Source organism: Saprolegnia parasitica (genome assembly GCF_000151545.1).
Source record: "Saprolegnia parasitica CBS 223.65 unplaced genomic scaffold supercont2.93, whole genome shotgun sequence".
Taxonomy (NCBI): Eukaryota; Oomycota; class Saprolegniomycetes; order Saprolegniales; family Saprolegniaceae; genus Saprolegnia; species Saprolegnia parasitica.
In genome coordinates this window covers 103,136-113,812 of record NW_012156487.1, presented here as the reverse complement: position 1 = coordinate 113,812, position 10,677 = coordinate 103,136, and the positions used below count along the sequence as shown (strand labels likewise).

Below are 10,677 nucleotides of genomic sequence, written 5' to 3'. Positions count from 1 at the left end.
CCGGCGTCATGTTCGCCGCCATGAACATGGGCCCGACGCCCCTCATGGCGAACGAAGTCCCGCTCCGTGACACGACGCGTGGCATGCTCCGCGAAGTGCTCTCGAAGCTCAACCGCATCGAGAGCGCGGTCGCCAACCCCAAGCGCGATGGCCCGGGCGTCGATGTCGTCCTCGGTGCGCAGTGGGGCGATGAAGGCAAGGGTAAGCTCGTCGACATGCTCTCGCAAGAGTACGACGTGATTGCGCGTGTCGCCGGCGGTGCCAACGCTGGCCACACGATTGTCTGCAACGGCAAGAAGTACAAGTTCCACTTGGTGCCGAGCGGTGTCTTGAACGACAAGGCGGTCTGCGTCATTGGCAACGGCGTTGTCGTGCACCTCCCGGCGCTCCTCAAGGAGCTCGAGATGCTCAAGGAGGCTGGCGTCGACTGCGACGGTCGCGTCCTCATCTCGGACCGCGCGCACATGGTGCTCGACTTGCACCAGGAAATCGACGGCCTCATGGAGAACCGCCGTGGCCGCAACAAGATTGGCACGACCAAGAAGGGCATCGGTCCGGCGTACTCTAGCAAGATGCTCCGCAACGGCGTCCGCGTCGGCGACCTCCGCTACTTTGACGACTTTGCCGACAAGATGCGCGCGCAGTTACCTTTTACAAGGAGAACTACCCGGACCTCGACTTGGATGTGGAAGCCGAGATTGAGCGCTATCGCGTCCTCAAGGAGCAGATCCTCCCGATTACGATCGACTCGGTCGAGTACCTCAACAAGGCCTATGTCTCGGGCAAGAAGATCCTTGTCGAAGGCGCCAACGCGACCATGCTCGACATCGACTTTGGCACGTACCCGTATGTGACGTCGTCCAACCCGTCGATCGGCTCGATCTGCACGGGCGGTGGTATCTCGCCCAACCGTATCAACGGTATCATCGGTATCGTCAAGGCCTACTGCACGCGCGTCGGCGAGGGTCCGTTCCCGACCGAGCTCCACGACGATGTTGGCGCGCACCTCGGCACGGTCGGCGCCGAGTTTGGCACGACGACCGGTCGCCCGCGCCGCTGCGGCTGGCTCGACATTCCCCAGATGAAGTACTCGAACCTCGTCAACGGCTTCACCGAGATCAACCTCACGAAGCTCGACGTGCTCACGGGTCTCAAGGAAGTCAAGATCGGTGTCGCCTACTGGCACAACGGCAAGAAGCTCGCGGGCATGCCCTCGAACCTCCAGCCGCTCGAAGAGTCGACGGTGCAGTACGAGACGCTTCCCGGCTGGTCCGAGGACATCTCCAAGTGCCGCACGTTTGAGGAGCTGCCGTTGAACGCGCAGAAGTACGTGCTTCGTGTCGAGGAGCTCCTTGGCACGCACATCAAGTGGATCGGCGTCGGCCAGGACCGCTTGGATGTCATTGAGCGCGCCCGCCCCTCCCCAAGACGGTCTAAACACCTTGAGAAAGATGGTGGTGACGATGAGGATGGACGAGAGCGCGATTCGCACAGCGCGCAAAAGACACAAAATTGTCGTTTGTGTGTTGTTTTAAATCTATCTTATTATTGTTCCAACCATTTTGATGTTCAATCAACGGACAAGGGAGTGTATCAACTTGACACTTCCATGCGTGCTGTCAATGATGTCAATGATGACGTCGCAGCCGTGACTGCAGCGATGACGAGGTCTAGGGTTGTGAGCTACTAGGGTTGGGGCTCCTGCTCCGAAACGCCGAGACAACCGCCGATGCCACCGGTCCGCGGCTTGCACAAGAAGACAAAGGCGAAGAAGGGCCAGCATGCAGACGCCCCGAGAGTCGCGGCGATGGTCTCGGAGAACGTGTCGGGCGCGGTGCTCGCGGCGCGGGATGCAGAAAAGTGCATCGAGTACCTCCACGGCGCGCTGCGACGCGACGGCTTTTGGGAGCCGTCGCCGCCGCTGGCCGGTTTTCTGTCGCTGCCGTTGCCGAGCTTTGAGCTTGGGCACGTCGAGAGCAATGCCGTGTGGTGCACTGTCCTCGTCCTCGTGCATTGCATGAGTACGCTGCTCGAGTACCACGCCGATTGGCATCCGCTGGCCGAAAAGCGCGCACGTGGCTCTTCGCCCAGCGCTTCTTTGCGGCTGGCACGACGCAGCTCGTCAAGCGCGCGTGCTCGCTCTTTCCCAACGACGTCGACTACAAGGCGATGCTGGCCACCATCTTTGCGCGCGCGGGCGACGGCTCGGCCGACGAGGCGCCTGCGCAAAGGGGCAACTGGGTCCAGCTCGTGCTCGAGACGCCGCCGTACACCACCTACTACTGGAACCAAGTGACGCGCGAGACGCGGTGGGAGCACCCACTGGACCCGCACGTCTTGACGCCGGACGAGGTGGCGGCCGCGACGGCGGCCGCGGAGGCCAAGGCCGCCAAAGACGAGCGCATCGCCGCCGTGTTGCCGCAGCGCATCCGCATCAACAAAGCTACGTACATGGCACCGCGCCCGACGGTGCTTTTAGAGGATATCGAGTCGACGACCATCTCAACGTACATGTCGTAGGCGTGCGAGGCGTGCGGGAAAGGCATTCTCGCCACCGTGCTCTGCGTCGCGTGCGACGAGTACGAGTGCGACGACTGCTGCGACGCCATTCATATGAACGTCCGCAAGGCCCACCATATCCGCGAGAGCTTTCGATTCCTGTCGTGCTATGGCCGAAAAGGGCTGCCGTACGTACGGCCCAGTGCGCGCGTGCCACCGTCGTCGACGTCGACGTCGTGATGGAACTCGACTCGGAGAAAGCGGACGCGAAGAGAAGGGGCAGCAGAAAACGACGCGCGCGCGTAGGTTGTTTTAACGAGCATAATTGAAATGACCGCCTGCCTCCACCAAGAAGCGGGGCTGCCGCCGCTCCAGGTCGCGACCGCCAAAGTGCACACGGATCGCTCGTACCAGTGCTATGTGCGCCTCCAGAAGATCCTCCCATGCCTGATTGCGCTCTTCATCGGTACGACTACTCGAAGGACACTCGGATGATTCCCTCGCTCATACCCCGTCTAATAGTGCTGCTCGTGACGGCTGTCTTGTACGGCATCCTGACACCCGAAACAACGGCGACGCCACTCCCGACGCTCGTCCTCGTTCCCGCGCGTAGCTACCCGCTGCTTCGCCAAACGTACTATCCGTAGCTGCCACGGATCGACTCCACGCGAATAAAAGGAGCTTGTGTCGAGTTCGTTATCGATTTAGGACCGAGGCCAGTAGAGCATGATGAGGACGCCGGCAAAGGCGATGGACGCGCCGACCCAGTCGCCGACGTCGGGTTTGACGCCAGCGACGGCCCAGCCCCAGAGAAGACTTAGTAAAATAAAATACCCGCCGTAGACAGCGTAGAGGCGCCCAAAGTCGATCGACTGCAGCGTCTGGGCCCAGCCGTACGCGACGAGCGCGATCGACCCGAGGACGGCGTACGCGATGTACATGGCGGACGCCCTCTCGCTCTGCTTGGCGTAGACCCATACGCCGTAGCCGCCACCGATCTCGAGCACGCCTGCGAGCAGGAACAGCAGCGTCTCCTTCAGTACCGGTTGCATTTCGTCTCGCGCGAAGTTGATGTCAACCCACGTGCATTTTTCCATGTCCTTGGTCGACTCGACCTTTGTCCCAAAAACCCAACTCAATAAGTCGCGCGTCCTGGAAGCCTCCTGCCCACAGCACGTTGGACAGCGCGAACGCATCGATGATGATCCTAGTCAGTGGCATTCCTCAACTAGTAGGCTACTAGTCGTTGCAGGCAGCTGCTTGTCCCGATAGGACCGTACCGTGCCGAGGGCGTCTCGACCAACATCGCAGGACCGCGTCTCGCCGCCGCCAGCAGTACTCTATCTGGCTTTGGCGCTTCTAGCTTCGACACCTACTAGTATGCATGTATAATATGTTTCCATTGCACTGCGCTCGTCGTAAAGACAGCCACACGATCCACACTCGAGCGACACTCGAGCGCCTCTGGACCGACCGAATTGGGACAAATGGGGCAAACCCCAGTGATGTTGTCCGGATACAAGCATGCTATCCGTATCCTACGGACTTAGGAGGACGTACTTAGTGCGAATTGCCTGTCGCGTCCAATCGGTGGCGGGGAACGCGCAGCCAGTCAAGTGGCTTGGGCAGCAAATCGCTTGGGTCATTATTGCTCTAGTAAACACCAAGTAAGAAGCATGTCGTCTGCTAAGATTGTCAAGCCCGCCGGCCAGGTCGCCGATGACTTCGAGAAGCAGGTCGCCCACGAACTCGCCGCCCTCGAGAACTCGTCGGCCGACATCAAGGCCGACTTGAAGGACCTCTACATCACGGCCGCCAAGCAGGTCGATGTTGTCGGCGGCCGCAAGGCCATCGTCATCTTCGTGCCGTTCCGCCTCCTCAAGAGCTTCAACAAGATCCAGGCGCGCCTCGTCCGCGAACTCGAGAAGAAGTTCTCGGGCCGCCACGTCGTCATCATTGCCCAGCGCACGATCCTCGGCAAGGGCCACTCGCGCAGCGCCCACACGTCGGCTCCCCGCGCCCGCTCGCGCACGCTCACGTCGGTCCAGGACGCCATCCTTGACGTACGTACAACTCGCCGCTCTTGTCAATTCGATGGTGGCCTCTGGGGGTTCGCCTTCCCATGCCCAATACTGATGGTGCCACTCTCTCTCTATAGGACCTCGTCTACCCCACGGAGATTGTCGGCAAGCGCACGCGCTGCAAGCTCGACGGCACGAAGCTCCTCAAGGTCTTCCTCGACCCCAAGGACCAGGTCAACGTTGAGACCAAGCTCGACACGTTCGCCACGGTCTACAAGAAGTTGACCAACAAGGAAGTCGTCTTTGAGTTCCCCGTCCAGCAGGAGTAAGTTAATAGGCGTCGTACGGTGGCGCCACGCCGCTCGGGATGCTCTCGTAGCAGTCGAGCGACGGGGCCCACCGGATGATTCTTACTTAGTTTGAGCAAACACAACCAATATAACTCTTGTTATACTACGCTGCGCTTGCTTGGCTTCTATGGGAATGCCTTCGATGGCAAAGGCTACCATCGCTACCGTGTCCGCCTCAGCCCTCGGTCTCAAGCTGTCCTGCTTGTTGTGGCGGCGAAATGAACCCGTGCCCCGTTGGTCGTAGACGCAGTACATACTATGCCGCCCCTGATGACGCTGTTGGTTTTTGCTCCGGGTGGCATGGCTGGGCCACCCCTGTCAAACCACCGGGCGTGGAGTGCTCAAAAGTTGGATGTCCATGCAAGAGGACGCATTCGCTTAGCTTAGAGTCGTTGACCGCTATCGCCCTTCGTCGTCGACAAGCGAGTGGTACATGAGCGAAATCTGGTCGACGCCATCTCGCCGGAGCGCGTCCATGATGTCGAGAAGCGGGACGCAGGTGGCACGCGGGACCATGGCGGCCATGCGGCGACCGGGCCCTGCGAGCTTGGTGAAGTCTGCCTTGAGCGTGCTGGAAGCGTTCGGGTGTCGTCGCATGAAGCGCGCCGATCGCGCGATTCCACGGCGCATGTGGAACATGGTTGCAAGATGGGATCTCTCCGCCACCAGGTTCGCCCGCTTCTCCGGATACAGATGTGATATCCGGAATCCGCACCGACCGGATTGGAGCAAGCAACTGACCCTCTGTTTCCAGCAACAAACTGGCAGGGAAAACACTCCATGCAATGTCGTCGTATATGTAGCGAGCTTACGAGCGGAACGAGTCGTTGTTGGAGGCTTTGGACGAGAGCGGTGACGAGGTCGACTTGGAGAGGGCCGAGCGCGGGCCGGAGCCGCTGCTGCTGCTGGAGCCATGGGGCACTGCATACTCTTTGGCGGCCTGGACGATCTGGCGCGTGAGCTTGCGGTCTTCTTTGAGCTTCATGATTTTTTCTTCTTTTCGTGCTTCGTTCAAGGCGGCGTGGCGACGGAGCTGGACACGACGCCGGATTTCGTCTTCCTCGCGCTGCTTGGCGAGCTCTGCTTTTTCCGCGAGCTTGAACTCTTGCTGAATGATCGAGAGCTTCGCCTTGTGCTTGTCCGGGTCGATGACGCGCCCCGTCTTGTCAATGAGGCCCACTTCGTGCAAATGACTCTGCAGCTTTTGGTTTTCAAAAAAGTGGCGAAGGTTGTGGTCCGCAAGCGCGTTGTACTCGGGTAGTTTCTGGTTGTGCGTGTTTGTATCAAAGCCCATTTCACGGCGCTTCATCTCGGACTTGCGGGGTCTACGAAAAGCATTTGCCTTGCCTCCTGGTCCCAGTACAGCGTCGCTTACATGTCTTTGCCGTCGTGAACCAAAATGCACTTCAACGCCCAGGGCGCGCTAATTTTAGGACCGCTGGTCACTTCAACGTCGCACTTAACAGGGATACGCTTCCAGCAGCAGCTTTCGGCAGCATTAGCATCGACCGCTCCAAGTCAACACCCCTGTCGCTCCTGTGCATGCACTTCACGAAGATGTAGCTCATAGAAGGGGTACTTGTTGCTATGGGCGACAAGCTAGCGGACGCTGTAGCGTACGAGGACGACGCGTGGGGCGATGGGCCTTGGCACGTGGCAGGCGTTGGTGCTACTACATCGCACTTGCGCGAGCACTGAGGTTAAAGAGAAGATACGCACAAAGGATCGGCGCACTTAAGCAATATATGGTAGTTTGTATGGAGTGGGCGGAGATATCCGGCGTCCGGATTTCCATACTGAGATCGAGATCGCACTATCCGGACGAAATCGTCACTTGCGGGAGAACCGGCAAAGCTCGATTCCCCTCGAAAGTACACAGCAAGACAGCATGGACGTGTTCGACGTTGCCCCGACCCACGCCGCCTACGCGTACGTCGCCGCCATGGGCGAGGAAGAGGGATGGCTCATGGCTCCATGGTGATGTAGCGAGTTCCAGGCCGAGTATGAGCGCAAGATCCAGGAGACCGCGCTCGAGCATGCCAAGGTCGCGGAAGAGAACCGCGCCAAGGCCTTCGAGGTCATGGAGCAGTTCAAGGCCGAGCGCGAGCGCCTCCGCGAGGCCAAGATCCTCGCCAACCGCACGCAGGAGCAGGCCGCGGTCGAGAAGCTCGAGGCCGACATGGTGAGCCCGAACCCGTGGGAGCGCGTCGTGACGTTGGTCGAGCTTGAGTCGATCAAGGCCAAGCATGCGAAGCGCGCGGCCGCCGAGGCCCGCGCCCGTGGTGACAAGCCCGAGGAGAAGAAGCACATGGACTCGGAAGACGTCGACGTGACGCGCATGAAGCAGATTTTCCTGCAGCTCAAGCAGGAGCCGCTCGACGCGACGCGTGCCTTCAACGCGGCGGCGTAAGATGACATATAGGCCAATACATGACTGTAGTTAGTATCTATTCCGACGTCTCCATCTTGGCGAGCACTTCCTTCGTGCTCTGCTTGAGGATCTTCTTGATGTCTTTTAGCACTTGGTTGCCGTCCAGCGAGACCTCGTCTTCAAAGACGTCCTGGAACCGGAAGAAGATGTCGTTCACGACCTCCTTGAAGAGCTCGCCGACGTTCTGCGACGACGACGGTGGACCCGACGACGTCAGCAGCTCTTGGGCTTCCCGGCGCACCGCCTCGGCTTCCTCCAGGGCTGTCGCGGCCGCGTCTTCCTTGGCCGCCGCCGCCGCCAATCGTGCGTCCGTTGAAGCGCACGTCGCGCATGCACCTTCCGGGAGGGGCCCACCCGGCAAGTCGCGCAGCTGCGCCTCGAGCGCTTGCACCTACACCCCGTGTTGCAGCTACCGGACACGCGCCATGACCTCGTACCTGGTCTGTGAGTGCGCGCACTTCCTGCTCGCGCGCCGAGGCCGTAAAGGTCTGGAGCTCCTCGAGTTCAGCGATGCGCTGCATGCGAAGGCTCTTCTCAGCCTCGAGGTTGGCGACTTCGGCTGCGTGCGCGCTGTTGGCAGTCTTGAGCCGGGCCACGTCGGCCTGCAGCGCGTCATGGTTGCTGCGCAGCTCGTCGTACGCGGCTTGGAGGTCGTCGTTCCCTGGCGGGGCCGACCACGTGGCCTGCATTCGTACTATGAGAATGCTAACAAGGTAGGTCATCGTGCCACCTTGTCAGCCTCAAAGGACGCATAGAGCGCGTCGATCTCTTGCTTGTGGGTCTCGGCGGCCTGCGCGACGGCGCGGTCGAGGCTGAGCTTTAGCGAGTGGATTTCCGACTCGTGGAGCGACGTCAAGTTGGCCGTCTGCTTCTTGAGGAGCCCGACTTCTTGCTCGAGCATCGAGCGTGCCATTGTCTCGTGCTTGAGCGCCGTCTCGGCGCGCATGCGCGCGTCCTTCTCAAAGGTAAGCTCTTGTTCGCGCATCTCCGAGTCGGCTACAGTCCATTTCCATATTCGCATCCTGGCATCTCGGCGCATTAGACCACGTACATGTCGACTGCTGCTTTTGATAGAACGCGTAGCGCAACTGCTGCACTTCCTGGTGCAACCGGCTGGCTTGCGTGAGCGCCGCGTCCCGCGCTGCGGCCAAGTTGGCGGCCTCTGCTTGCTGCAACGCGAGCTGGTCCTTCCATTGCACCTTCTCCGCACTGAGCTTGGCGACGGCCCGCTGCGCCTCGTCGTACTTGGACTCGTAGCTCTGGAACTGCTGGTTCTGGAGGTTGAGCTGGCTCAAGAGCCGGTCATTCTCGCCCACGAGCCGCTCGACACCGCGAAGGGTGCTCGTCGCATCGTTGAGGCCGAGAAGACTCGACGACGACGTGTTTGCATTCGGCGCAATCCGAATCAAATGATCGACCTTGGTGTGCAGCTCCATAAGCATGAGGTCGAGGGGTTTCCCGCCCGTTGCGACGGGCGGCGCCATGGCCCACGGGTACCCAGCGGGTGGCGGCGGCATGTACGGCGATGCATACATGCTTGGCGGCATCGCATACGGAGACCCATTCGATGGCATACCGCTTGCGCTCTGCGCCGCCTCTTTCTTGAGCTCTGCAATCTTGGCCTCCATGTCCTTGAGGGCTTGGCGCTGTGTCTCTAGCGCCGCTGACGCGTCATCGGCGTACGGCACCAGGTCCCGCGCTGGTGGCGCACTTGTTGGTGTTGGGGTCGGGTCGGCTGCAGGCGCAGGCGTCGAAGGCGTGGTTGCCCGACGGCGCGGCGGCGCTTCGTCGCCCCGCTCGGACTTGATCTTGAGCACCTCGATCTGCAAAATGTACCAGTCCTTCCCGTTGGTCTTCGCAGGCGGGGCCAGCAAGATGCGTGACCCGCCCTTCTTCATACCGGTGGTGCCTTCCTCAAGCGCGGCGATGCGCTCGGCCTTGTCGCCAATGCGGAACTTGCGCATGTCGTTGGTAGACGCCGCCTTCTCAAAGGGCGGGTACTTGGTCACGACGTCGAGTGGCGAGCAGCCAGCGTTGCCGACGATGCGCCAGACGCTAAAGGCGACGCCGACCGTGTCGCCGTCGGCAATCACGCGGCCATCGATCGCCGAGAGCTCTTCCTTGGTGAGCGCGTCGGCTGCGATCGCGCCAAACTGGCCTTGGCCCCAGATGCCGACGTGGATCTTCGTGAGGAAGAGCGTCCGAATGAACGACTGCGCATCAGTCTCGGAGGCGAACCGCGCCGAGTAGTTGTCGCCGACCGCGTCGTACAGGTTGACGTACCCGTTGGCTTGGAGCGTCGCGCGGAAGGTCGTCGTGACGGGCGAGAGTGAGATCTGCTCCTTCTGCGTCTTGTAAAAGAGCACCGAGTACGTGGCGTTGCTGCCGAGGATGACGCAGCCCACGTTCGGGTAGCTCGCCGCATACTCCTTCTTGATGAGGTCATACTTGTGGAGCTGGACGGCGGCGCTAAAGATGATGGTCGGCGCCTCGCTGCCCGACGAAGGCGCCGCCGCTGCCGCCGGGGCAGCGCCCGCCTTGGTCGGCTCCTTGGGCGCGCTGTAGCGCAGCGCGTCGTTGCTCGCGTCGCCGCCCCCCGTCGTGAAGATTCCTTGCAGTCGAGCGCGTGCCTCCATCGTCGTGTCGTGTCCGGCTTGGAGGATGATGATGGTAGTGCTTGCCAAGTGACTTTTTTTCCGGACGCGATCCGGATAATGTGATCCGCAAGATCTTGTTTTTTGTGCCCATCAAAAGCGACCTCCTTGCCGACGCATTATTGTTGTCCGAGGCGGTGTAGTAGCTGCTCATGTAAAGGGCTATCAACAGAAGGGCTAGGCTCTCTTGGTGCTTTGACATTCCTGAGCGCATTTGTGGCCGATGCCATGCCACAAGAAGCGCGCCCGACCTTCTTGTACCAACTTGGTAGGGAATTCGACTCGCTTTGGGCCTCCGTTCCGTGGTGGACTCAGTGACATATTGCCTCACTTCACAGCTAGTACTAACTTTATTGCGGACGGCCGTGTAGAATATACGTAGTCGCCTCGTCCAGACGCCAACACCGCCTTCACCACTTCGTGCTCGATGGAAAGCAATATAGGGGTGACTGGGCTTGGTTCACGAACACGTTCAGCACACATCACTGAGCTCACATCGAGTTCAGTTGGAAGTGCCATGGCTCGGACTGCCGCCTTGGAGCCAGACGCGTGAGGACTCGGACACGAAGGGACTGCTAGATAACATCATTCGCACCTCAAGGAGGGGCGTCCACACATTTGCTGGCGCGCAGACGACTAGGATTGGCACGACATGTCTACTAAGGTAGCAGTAGTACACCAGTATGGCCAACGGGCGCTGCGACACGGACTTGTATGTCACC

At 60.4% G+C, this 10,677-nt stretch overlaps 7 protein-coding genes across 7 annotated transcripts; 4 read left to right on the top strand and 3 right to left on the bottom strand.

The window, feature by feature from the left end:
• Positions 1–8: 8 nt before the first annotated feature.
• SPRG_13184 (hypothetical protein) lies at positions 9–2,739 on the top strand (the record flags this gene model as incomplete). The annotated part of the gene is made up of 5 exons (XM_012352180.1): positions 9–593; positions 659–1,431; positions 1,720–2,021; positions 2,069–2,469; positions 2,521–2,739. 5 exons carry the CDS (start codon positions 9–11, stop codon positions 2,737–2,739), a joined length of 2,280 nt encoding a protein of 759 aa, XP_012207570.1.
• Positions 2,740–2,829: 90 nt separating this feature from the next.
• On the top strand, positions 2,830–3,146 carry SPRG_13183 (hypothetical protein; the record flags this gene model as incomplete). Its single annotated transcript, XM_012352179.1, has 2 exons — positions 2,830–2,965; positions 3,022–3,146. The coding sequence occupies 2 exons, from the start codon at positions 2,830–2,832 to the stop codon at positions 3,144–3,146; spliced, it is 261 nt and encodes an 86-aa protein (XP_012207569.1).
• Positions 3,147–3,203: 57 nt separating this feature from the next.
• Positions 3,204–3,551, bottom strand: SPRG_13182 (hypothetical protein; the record flags this gene model as incomplete). Its single annotated transcript, XM_012352178.1, has 1 exon — positions 3,204–3,551. The coding sequence occupies one exon, from the start codon at positions 3,549–3,551 to the stop codon at positions 3,204–3,206; it is 348 nt and encodes a 115-aa protein (XP_012207568.1).
• Positions 3,552–4,133: 582 nt separating this feature from the next.
• On the top strand, positions 4,134–4,982 carry SPRG_13181 (40S ribosomal protein S7). Its single transcript, XM_012352177.1, has 2 exons — positions 4,134–4,562; positions 4,658–4,982. Exons 1-2 carry the CDS (start codon positions 4,176–4,178, stop codon positions 4,847–4,849), a joined length of 579 nt encoding a protein of 192 aa, XP_012207567.1. The 5' UTR covers positions 4,134–4,175; the 3' UTR covers positions 4,850–4,982.
• Positions 4,983–5,678: 696 nt separating this feature from the next.
• On the bottom strand, positions 5,679–6,164 carry SPRG_13180 (hypothetical protein; the record flags this gene model as incomplete). The annotated part of the gene is made up of 2 exons (XM_012352176.1): positions 5,679–5,769; positions 5,800–6,164. The coding sequence occupies 2 exons, from the start codon at positions 6,162–6,164 to the stop codon at positions 5,679–5,681; spliced, it is 456 nt and encodes a 151-aa protein (XP_012207566.1).
• A 565-nt stretch (positions 6,165–6,729) lies between these two features.
• Positions 6,730–7,368, top strand: SPRG_13179 (hypothetical protein). The gene is made up of 2 exons (XM_012352175.1): positions 6,730–6,799; positions 6,857–7,368. Exons 1-2 carry the CDS (start codon positions 6,759–6,761, stop codon positions 7,278–7,280), a joined length of 465 nt encoding a protein of 154 aa, XP_012207565.1. The 5' UTR covers positions 6,730–6,758; the 3' UTR covers positions 7,281–7,368.
• On the bottom strand, positions 7,291–10,002 carry SPRG_13178 (hypothetical protein). Its single transcript, XM_012352174.1, has 4 exons — positions 8,353–10,002; positions 8,032–8,297; positions 7,739–7,984; positions 7,291–7,692 (listed from the first exon to the last, which is right to left on the bottom strand). Exons 1-4 carry the CDS (start codon positions 9,935–9,937, stop codon positions 7,318–7,320), a joined length of 2,472 nt encoding a protein of 823 aa, XP_012207564.1. The 5' UTR covers positions 9,938–10,002; the 3' UTR covers positions 7,291–7,317.
• Positions 10,003–10,677: the final 675 nt, after the last annotated feature.